Below are 21,680 nucleotides of genomic sequence, written 5' to 3'. Positions count from 1 at the left end.
AAACGTAGTGAACCCAACATAGGGAATTCAGTCTCGCAGATATGACGTTGTGATTCTTGAGAAATATTGAGATAGGAGTTGTAGTAGTTAAAGGTACCGTATAAGTTTTATGTAAATAAAAGAAAGTGTCACTGGGGTGATAGTTAAAATTTTAGTTAAGAACCGACCCTAAGAGCACATGGGCGTGAAGGTAAGTAACTGAGGATAATTATAGGTGAGTGAGAACATCAAAAATTTCTTTGGCTACACGATGTAATAAACTTGAAGCTTTACAGGAGTTAGAGGATCCGAGAAAATAAGGGAGAAGGCTTCAACCTAAGCATAGTAACTTGAAGAAGAAATAATCTTGTAACAACAGTCTCACTACAATATTCTATACACTCCATAAGAAAGTGGCACCTATCGTGACTAATGAACGGGAAGTCAAAAGTGATATTTGAGATCATATGAGTTACAGGAGATTCCAGTATATGTGAGAAATAAGATATGCCTCATACTCATTAAACAAGTGGGAGAACGGTCGGGAAAAGTAATTGCTTACATTAAAGGCAACTGAGAAGGCACGAAAGGAATTCTATGGTGCTAGCAAGTTAAAGGAAGGTTGCGAGTAGTATAAATAGATAGGTGTAAGTCACAAGGTAAAGTATCATAGAGTGACAAGGTTTTAGGTAGATAGGAGTAAGGATATGAAAATGTGAGTGAGAAGGTGACGCAAATATGTAAGTCCTCGGGATTAAACCCATCAAAACAATGGAGTTGATGGTTTCCATAAGTAACAAAAAGCTTGGTACAGCCTGAATGAACTCAGAGGAGTTTAAGCCTAGGAACAATTAGAAGATATAAGATGTTGCCCTAGTAGTAGAATAAAGGGGTAATGGTGTCACGCCCCAAAACTGAGGAGCGCGGCCGGCGCTCAACCGAGTGAACCCGACTGAGCCAGCCTGTTAGATTTCATTCTACCCAAACTCATCCACAAATGGAGATAATATATATTTTCATTAATTAGACAAAATGGTGATCACGTCTACAATACCAATTCATTTTCAAGAGCTTCATCGTTTTTAAAGTCTTAATGGACAAGTAATACAACCACAACATAACATATTTTGTCTTCCCCAGCACTAATACACAACCCACACTATGTCTATGAAGCCTCTATAGATAAAGAAGAGTACAATGATAATGCCGGCAACAAGGCCCCGGCTATACCTCAGCCATAATACATAAAGAACAAAAGATACATAACCCCGGGATGAAGTGGGGCTCGCCAAGTCAGCTGGGAAGAAGGTGTACTGCTATCACTAATCAATGTCTCCTGCTGTGGAATCACCTGCATCCATTTAAAGATGCAGCACCCCCGCCAAAAGGGATGTTAGTACCGTCGAATAGTACTAATATGAAAACTAAACACCAATTTAAGAATTTAGAAATACAAGATAATTATGATGAACCAGTGCGACAATAGAATAATATAGATAACCGTCTCAACGATAGAAAGCTTATTAAAAGCTATCAACAACATTTATAGGATTTAAGATGAGATCCTCTATAACCATCTTCACACAAAGCGGCCCAGCCGCCTCACCCGATGTATGAAGGTGGAGGTGTACGTACAATACCACAACTCTAATCTAGTGGCCCTGCCGCCTCACCTCAATGTATGCGGGTGGATATATAACCATAGTACCAAGAACCTACACAAAGCGGCTATGCCGCCTCACCCCACATAGAGTCTCCACTCCCTAGTCGTTTTTCCAACATAGGGTCTTCACTCCCTAGTTGATATTTTTAGACATAGGGTCTCCACTCCCTAGTCGCTTTTCCAACATAGGGTCTCCACTCCCTAATTGATGATTTTTAGACATAGGGTCTCCACTCCCTAGTCATTTTTCCAACATAGGGTCTTAACTCCCTAGTTGATGATTTTTAGGCATAGGGTCTCCACTCCCTAGTTGATGATTTTTGGACATAGGGTCTTCACTCCCTAGTCTCTTTTCTAACATAGGGTCTCCACTCCCTAGTTGATGTTATTTTAGACATAGGGTCTCCACTCCCTAGTCTCTTTTCCAACATAGGGTCTCCACTCCCTAGTTGATGTTATTTTAGACATAGGGTCTCCACTCCCTATTAGATATAGGGTATCCACTCCCTAGTCTCCTTTCCAACATAGGGTCTTCACTCCCTAGTTGATGTTATTTTAGACATAGGGTCTCCACTCTCTAGTCGCCTTTCCAACATAAGGTCTCCATTCCCTATTTGATGTTATTTTAGACATAGGGTTTCCACTTCCTAGTCTCCTTTCCAACATAGGGTCTCCACTCCCTAGTTGGTTTTTATTTTAGACATAGCATCTCCACTCCCTAATCTTTCTTTCCAACATAAGGTCTCCACTCCCTAGTTGATTTTTATTTTAGACATAACATTTTCACTCCCTAGTCTCATTTCCAACATAGGGTCTCCACTCCCTAGTTGATTTGATCTTAAATGAAGGGTACACCACTCCCTGATATATTTGCCAATATAGGGTATCCCATTCCCTCGCTACATTTTCCCAACATAAGGTACACCAATCCTTAGTTGAGATATACTTTTGACAATAAAGGAACACCATCCAAAAAAAAAAACATGACTTTTTCGGGGTACACCACTCCCGACTTTTTATTTCTTTCAATAAAGAAGTAGTTTAGAATTTTATTACAATAACTCACGAAACATTCCCAGTGCAAACTGGGGCAGAAAAATTTTGTTCGTTTGTTTGTTTTGGTGTCTGAGTAGGTTTTACCTCGAGGCACGGGATTTGAGATGATTAAAAGAAGAAGTCTCAACTCAGAATAAAAGAAAAGAAAAAATAAGTGAATCCAAAATGCAAAAGCAGTTGAAAAGATATGGAATGCTCAAGACATGACTGAAGCCACGAGCATTGGAGTCCCTTTTTACAATGAACTGGAGTCCACAGCTAGTGAGCATCAATGTTTAGATCAGAGTCTGCATGAAGAACCAGTCAAGACTCAAGATCAAGTTTCAGAAGACTTATAGATAAGAATCTTGTAACTCATAATTAATAGGCTTGTTTAGTTTCTTTTTTATTTTGATATAATAGCGGGACATCGGACCGGAGCCTCGACAAAACCTCACCTGACTCCTCAACTCATCATTCCACCATTCTCCTTGAACTACACACGACCTGATTCCCCTATAACCCGGGATATGTAGGCTATCCAAAACCAGAACTCGGTTGCACCCTATCTTTTATTTCTTTTTCATTTGAATAATGGTTTGGTAAAAAATTAGTCACATGGCTCACCTAATCTTTGCCTGAAAACTCTTCATGTTTTCAAGCAAAGAGGGGCAGCTGTGAGCACCTAATTTTTGACTATATTTAAATTTTTATCACTGTCTACTACGTAAATATTTTCAGAAATTTAATATATATATTTTTAGCTTTGTTATATTTTTTTATATAGGGTAAAAATTAATAATAATTTAAAAGGTCAATTATTACTATTAGTATTAATTTTATTTTTATTTTTTTCTTTATTTTTAAATAAAATGAATTAAAAACCGAAAATAAATAAAAATTATTTTAAAAAAAAATAAATTTCGGATGGGAATTAAAAAATAGGAAAAGTAGAAATATAAAATTTAAAAGTAAAAGTAAAAGTAGGTGGAAATTGTTTAATAAAAAAAGTAAAAGAAAGTGAAAAATTTTAAAAAAATAAAAGTAAAAGAATGTGAAAATTTTAAAAATGAAAAGTAAAAGAAAGTTGAAATTAAAAAATAAAAGTAAGGGTAGCTGAATTTTTTTTTTTAAAAAGTAAAATTAAGTGGAAATTAAAAAAAAGAAAAGTAAAATAAGTGGGAAATAAAAAAAAGTATAAAAGTGGGAATTTAAATATAATAAAAGTAAAAAAAATAAGAAATTAAAAAATAAAAGTAAAGGAAAGTGGAGGATTATTGTTTTAAAAAAATAAGAAAAATGGGAAATAAAAATTCTTTTTAATTAAAAAATAAAAAAATAAAAAAATAATTTGAAAATTCCGAAAATATTTCTATAAATAGAAGAAAAATGTGAGGAAAAAAAGAGAGGGAAGCAAGAGAAAAAAAAAAGAGGGAGGAAAGAATTGAGAGAAATTTATTTTCTTCTTCTAGGATAATGAAATTTCTATTCGTGTCATTCTTTCTTCGTCTTGCTTTCGAAAAATCCAGCAAAAATCACCCCCCCAAAAAAATACTTTAAACCAAGCAAAACACAAGCCACTAAATCATTGATTTTGCAAGGTTGATCAGGGTTGCAAGTCGCGATTTTTTGTTTGAGATTTCGTGGCCGGTGAAAGCTCTAGTCAACACTCGGCCACAACTTCAAACAATAATAAATAAAATTAAACAAGTTGTAGATTGCGGGTGCGTTTCACGTGACGCGATTTGCGATGTGTATAAACAACGAATGTACGACAACGTAACTCGTCTCATATTAATTCCATAATAGTTTAAAATGCAATAATGTAATAAAAGCGGTAAAAAGAATAAAAATACACATAGGTTTAAAACATGTATTAAATCAGATAACTGGGCCAATTATTAATAGTTGAGCGACCGTGCTAAAACCACGAAACTCGGGAGTGCCTCACACCTTCTCTTGGGTTAACAGAATTCCTTACCCGGTCTTCTTTGTTCGCAGACCATAAATAAGAGTTAATTTTCTTTGATTTGGGATTCTAAAATAAATTGGTGACTTAGAACACCATAAATTATTCCAAGTAGCGACTCTAAATAAATAAATAATCTCATTTCGAATAATATCACTTAAATTGGAAAAACTTCATATCCCCTATCCCTTGGGGTAAAAAGGAGGCGTAACACTATGTGCCTCACTTGGTGCACAAAAGTAGTTCGTTCAGTATGTGAAGTAATAAGTTCACTTTATATGATAATATTATGATTTAAAGAATTTTAATTTGACCACAACATTTTTTAATATACTTTAAGTATTTTTACTATAATATTTGCTGTGTAAATTCTAATTAATTATGTAAATTTATCATTAAACAAATTAATATCTGTTTTGAGAGCGAAAATAATTTTAACCATCGTACTTTGAGTGTTCTCTCCGAAATGGAAGGTGTACTGTTTAGTGGGTCCAAATATTCATATAATTTTTAAAATTCCTTGTGCAATTAAATGGTGCCAAATTAGGATAGAGGTATTTGGCAAACTTGTAACACTATTGGTAGCCATCGTCATCATGCACTTTAAACCGAGAAAAAGAAGCAAAAGCAATAGTATAGTATTACATTATTTAATATATATAAAAAAAAGATTATTATTTTAACACCAAAGGAAAATAATGGGACACGTGTCTTGACTGTGTTTGACGATCTGATCTATAAATGGTCCTTAATAACTTCACATTTTTCTACATCTCAGTCTTTTTTTTTTCCAGCCACTCCCAAAGCTTAAAGTCCAGATGCAAGAAGCCATTGAAGAAACAAAGAAAAAGATAGATACAGAAAATCCAATTCTGTGAGAAAAAGGTATGTTCTGTCTTTATGTACAAAGTGAAAAAAGTCACGGATAATTTAAATAATCTTTGGGTTTGCTGCTTAATTATACTTCTGATTGGTTAAGTTAATCTGATTCTTCTAATTTAATTAAATATCTTGCTTTTGAAACTGTACTATGAACATAATTAAAAGGTTTTCTTTATCAGTATCTGATATTCGTGCAGTTCTTCTTTTACTTTTGTACTATGTTTTTGTTTTCAACTGCTTGTTCTTAGTCAAGAATCAATATTGTGTGTCTTTTCTGCTTATGATTCCAAAAGCTAAAAGATTAGAACTCCTAATTCATTAGCTTATCTTGCACTTTAGCTGAATCATCAGCTTTAGAGTATATACTACTCCATATCTTTCTTTCTAGGTACACTCCGCATAATATTCTTCTTTTCTTGTTCTCCTTAATTCCTTTCTTTTTGTATCTTTTTTGCTGCCAAATCTATTTGCTTGTGGAAAATTGTGTGAAATTTTTAAAAAGTGGTTTTTTTATTTTATTTTCAGGATAAGATTTTCTTTGGCTAAAAATTGAGTCAACTTCCCAAAAAGAAAAGAAAATAAAAAACACCTATTGCTCTCATAAAGTTTAAAAATAATACAGTTACTCAAAACCATAATTTTGTTTTACACAAACTTCTTTCGTAACTTTTTGAACATTACTCGTCATTACGCCATCTTAACTATTGGATTATGTTTGGCTTGTTACTCTCTCATTTTTCTTTAGCACTAATTAAGTATAAATGGGCAGGGAAAGGGGTCCATATAACATTGATTTTATTATGGCTGATAATGGTGCTGCCCCTTCCTCCTCCTTTTCTGATGACGTAAAAATATACTTATAAAATAAAATAAAAGTATTAAAGAGATAACATCTTGTTATGGCTAATAATAGTGTTTGCTTTCCCAACAGCAAAAACAAAGTTAGAACGATCGGTTAGAACAAAGAGTATTCTAGCTAACTTTGATATTATTTGAAATAGTTTAAATATATATTCCGTTTGAGTATTCGTTCAATTACGTCCTTACACGTCAGCTTAGGAACAAAATAGTTTTATTATGCGGATCCAACTAAAATCCACCCCAAATTGTTTACTTATTACACGCCCAGTTTCTCTCGAACAACCAACTAAATACAGGGCAAATACGGGACCCACACCAACCCTCGTCATCTTCTCCATCTCTTTGAAATTCCCCACCACCATAAATATAAAGAACCTAACAAGGTCTATAATCCAAAAAATGGAGACTTTTATGGATCTAACTCATCTTAAATATTGTTTCTCTTAAGTTTAACTACCTCTATTGATTTTGTTTTCATGCGTCACAAATTAAATCTAATGGATCAGATTTATTTGTGTAGAAAATATACTTTTGGCCATATTTAACCTGTAAGACCCAACTTTATAATACGACCAAACTTCAGATTGCTTTTGTGAATTTTTTTTGAAAATAGAGGCACCCGTAATGAGTTAAATCTAGCCGAGAAAATTTTGAAGTGACGAAGAAAGCTATATCAGGGAAGCATAGAATACTCATTTCGTTAGGAAAGAAATTTGATCTGAACCGTTCGTTTCTAAAATGGTCGAAGGATGTTTTCGAGAAGTGAAGGGTTGAAAAACAAAGAATAAAGTGGGTTTGTGTCGAAAAACAAATAAAGAAGAAAAGAAAAGGGAGATGAAAATGGTTGACGCCAGGGATGGAGTAATGTGATGGCCGCACATTTGCCATGTATTTGGTTGGTTATCTATAGAAAGGATTTAGTAAGGTTTGAGGGAAATCGGGTCGTGTAATTGGTAAAGAATTTGGGATGAGTTTTGATTAGATCGGGGTAATAAAAATTGGGGGGGAGTTATTTTATTCCTAAGCATTTAAATTATGGGTATATTTGTGTCAAAGTATAACGGTAGGGACGTAATTAGACAGATAATCAAACGTATGATATATTTAAACTATTTCAGATAATACATGAATATATTCCATTATTATAATTACTATACCACGACGACTCGTAGGTGTAGTCTTTTCCACCTCCTTCTTAAATAAAGAATTTTACTGTCTTAATTATCTAGACTAGATGGTTAGCCCTACCAGAGTTCCATTAATTTAAATTTAAAGTTTGGCGCTTGGTAAAGGATAACATATATCCGTATAGCTACGTACGGGTAATTAATGTCTATTGTTAGAAGCCCATCCCTTGGTGCTAATCCAAGTTTCAAGAAGAAACCTAGTCTAATTAACTAGGACGTTAATTCCTAACTAGTGTTTGGTTGAAATTAAATTACTTGGAAAGAGTGGCATTTTAGGACAATTTTAAGAACTAACTTGTACCTAAGGCGAAGATAGTATTCTAACGACGGATTTAATTTAATTTATAATTTTTGATGTGAAGTATAAATTTAACTGTAAAAATTTATTATAATTATAAGAATAATAAATTTGAACCATAACTTTTAAAAACATAATAAGTATAAATGGTGCCGACTCTGCCTGCCTACCTGCTGGCATTAGTAAATAAGTACTACTTCTTTAGGAGGCAACTTGTTCAAAATACCGTTCATACATTAAACGTTGTTGCCTTTGTTTATTATTATCTTGTCCTTGACTTTTAAACCATAGTTGTGATCTGTTTGATCAAATTATTTGTCAAATAGTAGTATTTTATGGTTAGGATGATGAATCCATGAAATGGGCCACCGAACTTGTCTTTGTCTTTTAGCCAAAAAAGTGTATTCTTTGCGGCTTTACTGAAGAAAAAGTTATTCCTTTGTTGGACCAAAAACTTTTAGCCAGCATGGCAGATGGTTTGTTCACGTACATCCTAGTGTCCTTTAAACGACAGACGCAGAAGAACAAGAATAATTGATTATACTCCTAGTTGGCATTGTTTAAAATTTGTGAAAAAACTCGTTTTGCAAACTTTCTTTCTTCATTAAATTTTTTTCGTTTGAAACTTACTTTACATATTTTTGACGTAAATCAACCTTACATTAGAACAACGTCGCATATGTCACTCTGTGGTGTTAGTGTTTCGGAGTTTAATGTTGTCAAAGAGTCGAACTTGTACTCTTATGTAACCATTAAATTCGTTTTAGTGCGCTATGATTGGTTCCATGCATGATCGAGAATTCGAGATGTTAAAATTAAAAAGTCTATATATATATATAATGTAGTGCACATAAGTTAAATCCTTTTCTAAAGGAAGTAATATGTAAATTGTTGTCATGACATTCAGTTATTACACACTTAAGTTGATGAGTTTAGCCTGTTTGAAAAATATTAGTTTATTTTGAGAATTGTTTTTTTTTAAAAGCGCTTTTTTTAAAAGTATTTTTTAGTGAAAAGCAGTTTATTTTTGGTTGATTAATTTGAAAAGCATTTTTGAGCAGCAATTTGTCTTTGACCAAGCTTTTAAAAAGTGTTACTAAGTGTATTTTTCTCAAAAGTGTTTCTGAGAAGAAGCAACTTTTTTCTGCTTCTCCAAAATAATTTTTGCTTTTACTTAAAAGCACTTTTTTTTTCTTCTAAAAGTTTGGCCAAATATTTCAAGTTTGAAAAAAAATCACTTTTTTTTCTTCTCAACTTGGAAAAGCTTGGCCAAACAGACTATAAGTCAGTTTTATTTGTTACTGTATCACATTAGTGCCATTATATATTCAGCTACAGATTGAGCAATATAAGCTGTTACTTACGAACTGTGTAGCTGAAAAAGGACCACTTACTACACCTTTTTGGGGCTACATGGGGGGCCTTTGGACACTGAGAAGGGACATGGACTGAAGGAAGGATATAAGTACGTACTAGAAACATATCTTATCTACGTAATACTACAGGGGGAACAAAGACATTTATGAGATAACGAGTTGGGAATCGTATAGTCTTTTTTTCTGTGTCAAATGACTTTTATCTTTATATACTAGTAACGTGTAAATTTCTTTTATACTACTCCAGTAACTTAAAAAATAAATGCAAGTGTTATTCGGAAAAAGTAAAATTAGTAACTTAACAAATAAAATAAGTAATTTTTGTTTTTTTCTGTTGCGAATTAACGAAGCTGTCACACATAATTTCCGCTTGTTATTATTTTAATTAGTATGTTCAGTGGCGGACCCTGAATTTTGCATAAGCAGGTTCAGTCAAAGACGAAGGGCGTTTAATAGCATAAGTGGTGACTTGGTGTCGGGTATGACAAGTAGGGTTTGATCATTTTATTATCTTTTTTTGCTCTTAATACAATATCAAAATGAAATCATTTTAAATTTGGTACTCTTTAATTTTAACAAAACTGAAAATATTTTATGAAGGTTAAAAAAATTATTTATCTCTATTCTAAGAAATTTATCTATTTAATTTAACAAATTTTACTTCAAAAAATTTAATTTAACAAATATTTATTAACTCCAAGATATTTAAATAAATCTAGAGTTTTCCTTCTTATTAATAAGAAGCTATTTGCATAGAAAAGAGAAGAGAAATAGAAGTCAACGAAATAGTAAAATGACAAAGGAGAGAACAGGAGAGTAATAAATTTGAAGGATGATGTTTAATTTGAAACAAAGATGGTCTTGGCCTTCGGTTGCACACACCCATTCAAGTATGGATTAAAAAACAAATTGGGAAATGTCCCAAATTAGATTCAATCCTAGCACCTCTCACACTTTGAACCCGCTCGACAACCTCCACTGAGAGCATGTTTGTGTTAAAGCGGGTTCAAACATTTTTTTATAGTAGTAATTTTCCTCCGTTAAATATAATATATCAATATACATAATATAATTTTTCGACGAAGCGGGTTCAACTGAATCTCTTCACACCATATGGGTCCGCCCCTGAATATGTTATAGCTATTTTTTCTATCTCCAATCCTTTTTATTGAACCAAGGCATTATTCTACGTAGTTAGTTTCGATTTTAAAATTATCAGTAACCACCCTTTTCAGCGAGACAAAATAGCATAATGAGTACAAAAACATCTTTATTACTTAATTATTATTTGAGCAAATGGATAGGTGGAATCGTGACTCTTTCTTCTCTCAAAAGGAAAGAGAAAGAACACAAAGGAAAAACAAAAAAACAATGTTCTTTCCGTCCAAGTGGCACTAGTAGTCATGTGCATCCTCACGTCAAAAGGACCACTTCAATTATGAGTTTACTTAGATTTAAAGAATAATTGGAGATACCGACCTTTTTTTGACAAACTTAGTCGTATAAAAATATACTATATGTTATAAATCGTGGTATATATTTATACTTAAAAGCCATTGAACTTTTACCCTTTTTTCTTTTCCTTATGGGTATGAGAAATGGCATAACTCTTATGTATATTTGATTTATGTGTTAATTATATTTTTTACAATTAGAATATAACTCCACTAAACAAATAGACAGTAAAGTTGTTTCATTTTAGTTTGCCTATCAAAAAAATTTTTTTTGTGTGTGTGGCTAATAGGGCTTCTTTTTTTTTTTTCAAGTTAAGGCGTTTGGCTAATTTTTTTTTTTAAAAAGAAGTGATTTTGAGTAAAATTAGAAGCATTTTTTGAGAAGCAGAAAAAATAATTTTTCTAAAATCACTTTTGAGAAAATACAGTATTTTTAAAATCTTGGTTAAATACTAATTGTTGTTCAAAAATAATTTTTAAATTACTTGTCAAAGATAAATTATTTTTCCCGAAAATACTTTAATTTTAAAAAGTACTTTTAAAAATTAATTGATTTTAGAAGGTTGGCAAATAAGCATGTTAATCTTGCCTAAATTGTGCCGCAACATTGTTCACTTATATCGGTGGTCAGAAAGTCTATTGGTGCTTTAATTGAGACAATTCTCTTTCCTCAATACATTTTTTCTCATTACGTTGTGTTATTACCTAAATTGAATAAATATATTTTATTTTTAACAACTTTAACTTCACTCATCAATATATTAATTTGATAACTTAACTAGTGATAACTCAAATTAGATTGGACCGCTTCTTTAATGGCATATGTGGTATACTAGTACAAATTTCTACTTTACCGCTATGTCTTACGGGCGTATGATTTTAACATTTCACGCTGACATTGATGATCTTGAGTTAATTATTAATCAAATCTCATTTCGATGTCACTAACCATTTTAAGCCACAAGTATTTTTCATTAAATTAATCTCCTCGAATCTTTCTTACTTATTTTATTACCTCATTAAATTATCTTAATTGAATTAATGTCTCTTATTTTTAATCGGACAGTCAAAACCCTCCACCCAACAAAAACAATAAAAACAATTTTTTTTAAAAATAAATCACTTATTATACAGCTCAATACCGTTGCAATTTCCACGACTCCATATAGTGGTCGTTACTCGTTACTCGTTAACCCATTCCTCATTTTTCTTCTTTCTTTACTTCAATTCAAAGCTCTTTTTTCTAACTTTTTCACTAAAACTTTTCAACTAATTCTCTTCTACTAATTCTCCTCCATAGCCTTTTTCCTTTGAATCTCCCAAAATAAAAGAAAAAAATATGAAACTCGGCTCAAGGCAACAGCATCAAACTCAGGTAATTACAAATTGCTTCCTTATTTTTTTTTCCGTTTTTTTGGTTTCCTTAATTCACTGATGAAGAATTGCAGAGAAGTTGGGCTGAAATATTGTGTTTCGGTTGCACGTGCCTACAGCTTTTTTGGCCGCGAGTGGTGATGCGCAAATGGCTCAATATTAGTGCTAAGGATTCCGATTATAGTGCTGACCCTGACTCTGATTCCGGCTCCGGCTCCGATCCCGAACAAGGTTAGTTTCGTCTTTCCCTCTTAAGCATTTTTTATGTGTATTATTGTGTTGTACTGTGTTCAATTTAATCTCTTCTTTTTGTAAGAAGTTGAATTCTTAGATTTGCTAATTCTGCTCTGTGTGGTTTTGTGTTGTAGAACTCTGTGACTGGCCGAGGCAGTCGCGGTTGAACGATGCCAAAGGCAGCCAAGTTGATATCAACGGTATTAGAATTGTTTGTTGCTCAATTTAGTTCCAATTATATCCAAAATGTTCAATTTTCTGAGTTGGTAGGTTTTTCGGCAGCTTCGTATGATAGGCACTTTTTTGGTGATTTTCTAGTTGGAAGGGGAAGGGAGCTTGGCGTAACTGGTAAAGTTGATGCCATGTGACCAGGAGGTCATGGGTTCGAGACGTGAAAACAGCCTCTTGCATAAATGCAGGGTAAGGCTGCGTACGATAGACCCTTGTGGTCCGGCCCTTCCTGGACCACGCGCATAGCGGGAGCTTAGTGCACCGAGTTACCCTTTCTAGTTGGAAGGGATTGAGTCCTTATTGATTTTTCAGTGTAGACTGGGACATGGATTTCTTTTCAATGTAAAATGTACATGTACTAGTCTCACTTTTTAATAGGTTAAAAGGCACCCCGGTACATTAAGTTCCCCCTATGCGCGGAGTCCGGGGAAGGCCGGACCACAAGGGTCTATTCTAATAGGTACTAATATGTAAAAAGTATATGAAATCATTTTAGTGAAAAGGAGTTTTTTTTCTTTAAAAACTTTTTATACTTAAGGGGAGGAGAAGGGGAAATGGGGAGGAAATTACAAGGTGGGGAATCAAATCTTCATCAACAAGGTGAAAGTTTAGGTAGCCAACCAACTGGACTACTAAGATTCCCGAAAAAAGAGTTATGTTTGATTTGCAGATGGTAAATGTTTCACATAGGATGGGACAAAGGGAGTACTAATTAAGATTTTATAAAGGATCTTATTGGTGCAAGTGTTCAGAATTTGATGTTTAAGGGAAATGGTAGAAGGATACCGAAAATACGATGTAATGGCTTGTTGAATATTCACATTTACATGCAAAGAATCAAGGTTTAAACTTGTTAAAATTGTTATTCATGAATCTGGATTCTTTGGTACGTCGTCTTGAATGTTACCACTATTCTCTTATCTAATTACTTCAATCCTACTTTCATTTCTATACTTGGTTATATTGTTTTTATCTTTTGTGTCTCAGATGCTCTTCCCAGGATAAGAAGACGAAAGTCAGAAACATTTAGGGCACAGTACATTAACACGAAGGAAATTAAGTATGCATCTTTTGCTTTAATTATTTGCTCCAAAAAATAGAGTTTCCATATTGGCTTGTAGCATTATACTTGTTTAGCCAGTAAACTTCACCGAGTTTGTTGCTTCAAGGGTATGCGTTGGCACATGGAATGTTGCTGGAAAATTTCCTTCAGAAAATCTTGAACTTGATAGCTGGTTGGATGTTAATGAGCCTGCTGACATCTATGTGATTGGGTACATCTCTCTCTTTGTATGTGACGTCCAGAAGCGCAATTTATGCATAAAGAGTGTTGTACATTGCTCTTCACACAACATAGGTAGTGCACAATCGAGCAGAATGATTTTTACACTGGCATGTCACCAGCCACTGCTTTCTTGTTTTTCTTTCTTTGGGGGGGAGGGGAGGTAGTAACCACTCTCTGTTGATGTCGAAAGTTAAGGAGATGCTATTAAATTTTTGGTCTAAACCGCTTCACATGGTTCATCTATTTTACCAATGATATTAAAAGTTAAATCTGCTGTCCAGTTCTACAACTAATTTCCTCTCCATTAAATTTGAACTTTTACCTACCGTCAGGTTCATGATTTCATTGAGGATGCATGTCCCTTTAGATGGTAAAAATCCAATGTCATGTACACCCCATGCATCGCTCAGAGTCTCAGACATCAGAAGTTAATTTGATATTTTAGTGTTTTTTTAGGCTTCTCAGTTATATTAACAACCCCTATTTGCATAAACAGATTTCAGGAAGTTATACCATTAAATGCTGGCAATATCTTTGGTGCTGAAGATAGCCGCCCCATTTCAGTTTGGGAGGACATCATTCGCGAAAGTCTGAATAAAGTCCCACCAGTGAATAAGTTTAAATCCTTTAGTGATCCTCCTTCACCATCAAGGTTTAAGCCATCTGAAGATGCCCCTGATATAGAAGAAGAAATTGCCTTTGAATCTGACAGTGGTAGCGAGGAGGAAATTTTTCCAATAAATGAAGAGTCCAGTGACTTTGTTGAAATCAAGAATGGACGAGTCACCAGGGATGGTACCATTGTGAAAAATGATGTAGCTGTTTTGAACAAAACTTGGAGTTTGAACCCAATCAATGAGGAGTTTGAAAGGCAATTTTCTTCTCCAAGGAGGCTAGACAGGCTATATTGCTTTAGACCAGATGAGGATGAAGAAGAAGAAGCAGGAGAATCAAATGCTCAGTTTGCAAAAAAATTGACAAAAACAATTAGTGGGACAGAGAGAATTGGTCTTTGCTGGCCAGAGCGACCGTTGGATCTTTTGGGCCAGCATGTTTCAGAAAGACCTGGTTCCTTTAAACCTATGAAATCATTCAAAGCTTCTAAATCTTTTAAAACTTACAGTTCTTTTAAGTTGAATGCTAATGGTCCAAATAGAACACAATCAGATGCAACTCTGCTCGCGGAACTAGACCTTGAAGCTTTGATAAATCGGAAAAGAAAACCATCTTATGTGAGGATTGTAAGCAAGCAAATGGTTGGAGTTTTTCTTAGCGTATGGGTTCGTAGGAGCCTACGAAAGCATATACAGAATTTGAATGTGGATACAGTTGGTGTTGGCGTAATGGGCTTCATAGGTAACAAGGTTTGTTCTTCAAAACTTTCAGCTTTTGGTGGATTGCTTTTGAAAGCTATTTGAAAGAAATGACATATTTCAGACTTCAATTTTAATAGTTGAAGTGCAAGAAACATCCCTATCAGTTTTTATTGCTATATGTTGCACTGCATTTCAAAGTTTTGTCAGTAAACGGAAAAGCACATCTAAATGATCAAGGGATTAGAATTTCAACAGCTGCTTAGGATAATCATAATGTCATGGATGTTATTGATGGTCGTTTCCTGTCAAACGTATCTATTAATCCTTGAAGGACATTAGCATTATATTATATTGCATAAACAACAATTGCTGCAGATTTTTGAAATTATAATGATGCCCTATACACAATCTATGTCTAGTTTCTTGCATTATTTGGTTCCTTTGCACCAAAATGATCTTAGATAGGAAATAATTTAAATGAAATCCTATAGTTGGACCATATCGTTACATTTCACGCAGTTATCAAACAGATAGATAAAAGGTCACTTGACTCCTGATTTAACAGCTGTCAATAAGTTATCTGTGTGCTGAGCGGTGATTCTATATTTTAAAATTGCAATGGACTTCCTATAACCTTGTGAGCAATATATACAGTATTTACCATTCAAATAGGATAAACTATGCAAATATAACTTTGTTTTTCCATGCATAACTCAGTTTACCTTTTAAGGATATAGGTCAAACTTTTCGGTGGACGAAATAGAAAATGTGGTCTAACTTAAAGGAGGGAAAGAGGAACATCAACTCTTTATTCAACTTGTGACAAACTACACTGGACAGAAATAATCCAGACCTTACGTGAAAATTGGTTACTTTCAATTTTGTGATGAAATTGCAGTACTTAGCAGGTTTTCCCTGCATGCTCGTCTTTAAAATAAAATTTGGATAATTTCATGTGCTTTACAAATTTGCTTCTACGCTTTTTGATGACACTATTAAACACTAATCCTAATATGGTAGATGCTATTGAAAACTCATCAGAATTTCATTTTCTTAAATGGAAAAATACATGTATTTTATTGTATTTCATTGCTAACTCTTTACTTCTTTTTTTTCTTTTTTCCTGATAAGTATAATTTTTTAAAGAAATGACCAGCAGAAAATTGTATATTACTCATCTCTTACTCTTCTCTTCAGGGATCAGTATCTGTGAGCATGTCTATATATCAGACTTTCTTTTGCTTTATCTGTTCTCACCTAACATCGGGTGAGAAGGAGGCAGATGCAGTCAAAAGAAACACTGATGTCCATGAAATTCATCGACGAACACATTTCAATGCATTCTCTAGGATCGGACTTCCTAAGAGCATCCATGATCATGAGTGAGTGTATTTGCCTATTAAGCAAGCATTTCTGTTATATCTACAAATTATAACATTTCTTTCTCTTTTATCGCCATGGATTTTGCCCCCTCCATCAAGTTTGATTTAGTAAGTGTATTTGCATTTGTTTTTCTCTGTTTGTGACTTTCATCGGGGACAGCTCTAGGGAGAGTTCTCAAGGAAAACAATATGTTAGTTGATGTTGCAATTCTCCTTCTCTTTATAAATTGAATTGGAAAGTCGGTGGCTGGAACACAATTAAACAGAATAGAAGTATGCCCGACATCCCTGTGTTACAGTAGTCCCACTCAAGCCACGTATTGAACAGCTTATTGAAAAGATAGAGAGCCACGTACTGAAGAATTTAGCTCATAATAGTGAAAAGAGGTCTCAGTGATCCTGGTTACTTGGAAAGGTTATTGTTTATTGGAGGCACGGGGAAGGAAAAGATTTTTAAATCCTGGAACAATTTATGTTTCCATCTCATCCACTGGCTGCCCCTGGTTCAGTGGCGCCCTAATGCTATATGGTGCACCTAGTCTTATCCTCATAGATCTAACTCATTGTTCAATTTGGAAAACCTTTCATGGGTAGGGACACTATTGCTGAGATAATGATTTCTATACGAAATGCTGATATGGATCGAAAAAGGGTGGTTCTAATAGCATCTACTAATGTTACCGAAAATATTGTTCAAATACTTTTACGAGAAGGTTTTATCGAAAACGTGAGAAAACAACAAATATTTTTTGGTTTTAACCCTGCAACATAGAAGGAATAGGAAAAGACCCTATAGAAATATTTTAAATTTAAAATGAATCAGTCGACCTGGTCTACGAATCTATTCTAATTATCAATACAATATGCTTCTTTTACACTTGGATGCTGCCTTACAGCTTCTACACCAGCAAACATGTACAAAAAGCTTTCACCATACCTTTGGAACATCATGTGTTTGAGAAACGTTTTACTCAATCCTTGTGTATTTTATTCAGGATCAGATCTGAATAGCTTGATATTCCTTTGCAATTCTCGTGCAATTGTATAAACTCTCTGGTGCTGATTATGTTTGTGTAGCCTATGCCTTCACACTTCTTGCAGCTTGTGACTGGAATCTGTTGATAGCACTTGAGGTTTTATTGACTTTTATTCATCTAAAACTAAATTCAAGTTTCCATGTACTGACCTTTGCTAATTATCAGAACACTACTGCTTTTCGTGTACTGTCCTTCTGATGTTCTAGACTTTAGTCTCATCTCATTCCTGAAAGATTCAGATTAATGACAGGTTTATACACTTGCAGGCGAATAATCTGGCTGGGAGATCTTAATTATCGTATTAATTTGTCGTATGAGAGAACAAGGGAGCTGATATCAAAAAAGGACTGGTGTCAGTTAATTGAGAGCGATCAGGTAAATGTGGATACTCTTAACCACAAACGCTTGCTTTTTCACTCATTGTCGATTGGATTTCTGATAAGTCAATGTTCCTGGTTGACTGATAGGCTACTCACACACTTGCAGTCTCACCCTCTTATACTCCATTTAGTGTTAGTTTGAGAAGTCGCAACCTGTTGATGTTTTTTGTGTGGATAACTGCATGATTTCTGCAGAAAATGTTTTATTCTTGATCTTTACCTTCCATGAACATTGTATATGATCTTCCAGTTCCCTATTCCACCCCAAAAAGTAACTTCTCTCGTGTTGTGCTTGTGTATCTCCAATGAGAGGTGGTGGGCAACAGATATCTACTTTAATCTCCGCAGCTAGTGACTTATGATTTGCATTTGATGAACTGTTCTTAATGATGATAAAATAGAGAGAAAGAAGAAGGCATGCATTATTACAAGTAGGTAGTTTAATTAGTTATCACTGTTAACAATCCTTTTTAGAGCATAGCTGAAATGGCAATGTCCATGAGAAAATTAAATATAAGCCGACCTTTATACGTGTTTTAATTGATTTGAAATTGAGACTAAGCAATTTTACATTGTGATGATAACATACATCTTCCTATTTTTGCAGCTCAGCAAAGAGTTCAAGAAAGGTCGTGCATTTGATGGGTGGTCTGAAGGTACTTTAAACTTTCCGCCGACTTATAAATATGAAGTAAACTCAGAGAAGTATTGCGGAGAGGATCCAAAGGCCGGGAGACGTAATCCAGCATGGTATGCATCTACTAATATTGTTAGTTCAAGAGCTTTATTGGCTGTTCACTTCGATTAGTGTTTGATTGTGTACAATTCTTAAAGTTTCGGCGTAATTGTAATCTATGATACCCTGCAGATCAATATATTTATGCTGCTATTGACAAAAGGAAGAAATAATTCACCTTATATCTATATTTACCCTGCGGCACTAACATATTCATCCAATATTGTCATCAATATATGTCTCGTGGTATGAGAATACCACATAATGGCATTTCCCACCATAACTTGTATATGTACCCTAAATGAAATTTATGGAATAGCTGCCTAGGCAACATTTAAAGGTGTTTGAAAGTCCCAACTTTTTGGAGGGAGGAAATTGGTCAACAAGTGTGAGGAAAATAGTCAAATGCTAGCACCTTGGTATTTAACTGAAGTTTGACCATGCTAAATTGAAGTTTGCATAACACCAACTGCAATCCCTTGCTTATGCGTAATAAGCCTGTCATTCTAATGTCCATTTTCTGTTATCTCTCTCCAAGTGATGCCCATCCTTCGACCATCAGGTTCTCTCATCAGATTGGCAAATCATATGTTGTGGATCAGTAACTCAAGATTAAGCAAGCTATTTCGAGCTATTTTAATTTTTCTCTATTTAACATCACACTGAAAATTTCAACTTCCCAATTCTTTTACAACCAATACTATATAGTTGCAATATTTTAATATTTCTTGTTTTTCAGGTGTGATCGAATTCTATCATTCGGGAAGGGGATAAGGCTACTGAGTTACGGGAGATCTGAACTTAAGTTTTCAGATCATCGACCTGTCTCTGCCACATATATGGTAGAGGTTGAGGTATTTAGCCCAAGGAAGTTGCAACGGGCCCTCACTTTTACTGATGCTGAAATTGAAAAGGAGGAAATGGTTACAGATATGGGAAGAGAGAGTGGAATGAGTCGATTCATTTCAGAGCAGGTTAGTTTGCGACTTATATGTTTTAATTTTCAAAAGCATAAAGCCGTGTGTGCGTTTCGAACAAATCTTGTCCCTGAAGCAGATATAGGGTCAGCGGACACTATAACCAAAGAAGTCATTTCTATTAGTTATAGTCCCCTAATTTTGTACAAGTATTTAACTTTGCAGTCTTGAGGGTTTGAAATTATACGAGATGGTTATCTTGGTTAAATGAAATACTTGCCATCTCAGCTGCCCCAACTAATTTAAGATTGAAGTATAGTTGATTGGCTGATAGGAGGCAGTGTCACCATGTGATTTTAGAACTTCCGGAGTTGTCAAACTAGAAAGAGAAAATGGTATAGAGAAAATGCTACAATTATGGATGCAGTATGATGACTTTACAGAAAACTATTATCAGTCCTGGCGTTATTTGATTTTGGTGTTTAGTCACAATATTTTATTTTTGGTATCACAATATTATCTGATAAGAGTTATTTTTTTTCTTTTCTGGCATAGAGGTATACCTATGATGGTATGAGTTTTGTGATATTTTTGGAAAAGTTGATTGATGCTACAAAGACAATGGATGTCCAAACTTGTAGAATCAGATATTGCATAATTGAGATATTAGTGGTAGATATGTGCGTCTTCCAAAAGTGAAATAAATCATAAGAAAAAAATCTTAGACTTTGACTTGCAAGTACAAAGAATAAGAATTTTAGCAGTAATACAGAATGTGTGATGCATCAGGAAGTAGCTTGGTGATACGAAAGGACTATATACACGGTACATTTTTATAGCAATCAAGAAAGCAAGATGTGATCCTAAGTTCTTTATTTAATCATATTTTCTTTGGAAACATCAATGTTGACAAATATATTGCTTTTGATGGTTGCCAGTGAAAGCTTATGGTGAAATTGCTAGGGATTTCTAACATTTTTTTCTTGACAATAATCTTTTTTGCTGAAATAGGACGATTCTTATTGGATGCGCTAAAAGTTGTTTCTTCGGGGACAGTTGAAGCGGCTGCAAGATAGACGATCCACGACTCGTGAATTTTCATGAGTAACGATTCTGCATATATTATTTTGATTTTTTATTCTTCACCCTTGACGCTGTATATTGTGTTTAGTTGATGCATCTTTACTGTATATTATTGTTGTTCAGACTTCTAAGTGAGTGAGCTCATTTTTGTAGTCTTCCTTCTTAGTCTGGGCTTTTCCAGCATGAATTTGTTAAGCAGTGTATAGCAAATTGTTAATGTATGCAATAATGTTGCTCTCAGGTTTTCTGACAAATAACATTCTCTACAAACCGAAGCACGGTATTCTTTTTTCTATCTATGTTTTATTAGATGTTTAAAATCTAGCAAAAAAATAGAAGGATCTTACCTATATGTTGCTGCTGTTCTGCAAATTAAGAATTGGACAAAAAGTTGGACTTTCCTACTACTGTGCACACTACTACAGAAACTTTAATTTCTTGCTTCATGATGAATTAACTGGTGCAGTGACAAATCCTGAAATCTTGTGGAGGCAATAGAATCCTAGAGGCTAGAGCACTATGCCCACTATAAATTCTGCACATGGTTTGTGCATCGAGGTAAGTCTTCTCAAGGAATTAACAGTAACCATGTTTGGCTTGAAAGACAAAAAGGAAGATTCAGAAATGCGAAAAACAAAAGAGAAGAAGAAAGGAAAGAAAACTAGTGGCTTTCTGGCTTCTTTTCTTGGTTCACAAACTCAAAGGTACGAATATATAGTCACGGCAGGCAACACATATCACTTGACAGAGAGGTCGTACCTAATTGAGCGCCCAAGCAAAGGCGTATCCAAAATTTAAATTCGTTTAGGACTATGGTTCCAACCAATGAGCTCATAACCTTGTTTGAGTTCTGGGTTCATAGTTAAATATTTTTTCGCAATTCTGTAGGGTTTTACAGATATAAATCCAGGCTTAAGTTAAATAACTGGTTCATAGTCAAAATTGTATTGGAACATTACAACTGTCATATTATTTTAACTGAATTATTTTAGAAAATTCTG

At 34.2% G+C, this 21,680-nt stretch overlaps 1 protein-coding gene across 4 annotated transcripts; it reads left to right on the top strand.

Moving 5' to 3' along the window:
- The first annotated feature begins 5,415 nt into the window (after window positions 1-5,415).
- Window positions 5,416-20,972, top strand: LOC104087352 (type IV inositol polyphosphate 5-phosphatase 3). 4 transcript variants are annotated; one of them, XM_009591793.4, is made up of 12 exons: window positions 5,416-5,531; window positions 12,005-12,079; window positions 12,198-12,309; window positions 12,447-12,512; window positions 13,531-13,603; window positions 13,713-13,817; window positions 14,325-15,192; window positions 16,342-16,526; window positions 17,830-17,938; window positions 18,551-18,693; window positions 19,419-19,653; window positions 20,608-20,972. In XM_009591793.4, the coding sequence occupies exons 2-12, from the start codon at window positions 12,044-12,046 to the stop codon at window positions 20,629-20,631; spliced, it is 1,956 nt and encodes a 651-aa protein (XP_009590088.1). In that variant the 5' UTR covers window positions 5,416-5,531; window positions 12,005-12,043; the 3' UTR covers window positions 20,632-20,972. The 4 variants fall into 4 exon arrangements, with proteins under 4 accessions (XP_009590088.1, XP_009590080.1, XP_033509635.1 ...); XM_009591785.4 differs by having other exon boundaries at window positions 12,153-12,309; XM_033653744.2 differs by lacking the exon at window positions 12,005-12,079 and having other exon boundaries at window positions 5,427-5,531.
- The last annotated feature ends 708 nt before the right edge of the window (window positions 20,973-21,680 follow it).

The sequence above is a fragment of the Nicotiana tomentosiformis genome, chromosome 4 (assembly GCF_000390325.3).
Source record: "Nicotiana tomentosiformis chromosome 4, ASM39032v3, whole genome shotgun sequence".
NCBI lineage: Eukaryota > Viridiplantae > Streptophyta > Magnoliopsida > Solanales > Solanaceae > Nicotiana > Nicotiana tomentosiformis.
This window is presented reverse-complemented; position numbering and strand designations above follow the sequence as displayed.

What these genes read in the sequence shown, in the direction of transcription:
- LOC104087352 (XM_009591785.4), top strand. Translation starts at nt 12,044, where the DNA reads ATGAAACTCGGCTCAAGGCAACAGCATCAAACTCAG. An exon ending in CAGCCAAGTTGATATCAACG is followed by an intron (nt 12,513 to 13,530) that starts GTATTAGAATTG and finishes TTTGTGTCTCAG; the next exon opens with ATGCTCTTCCCAGGATAAGA. An exon ending in AGTTAATTGAGAGCGATCAG is followed by an intron (nt 17,939 to 18,550) that starts GTAAATGTGGAT and finishes CTATTTTTGCAG; the next exon opens with CTCAGCAAAGAGTTCAAGAA.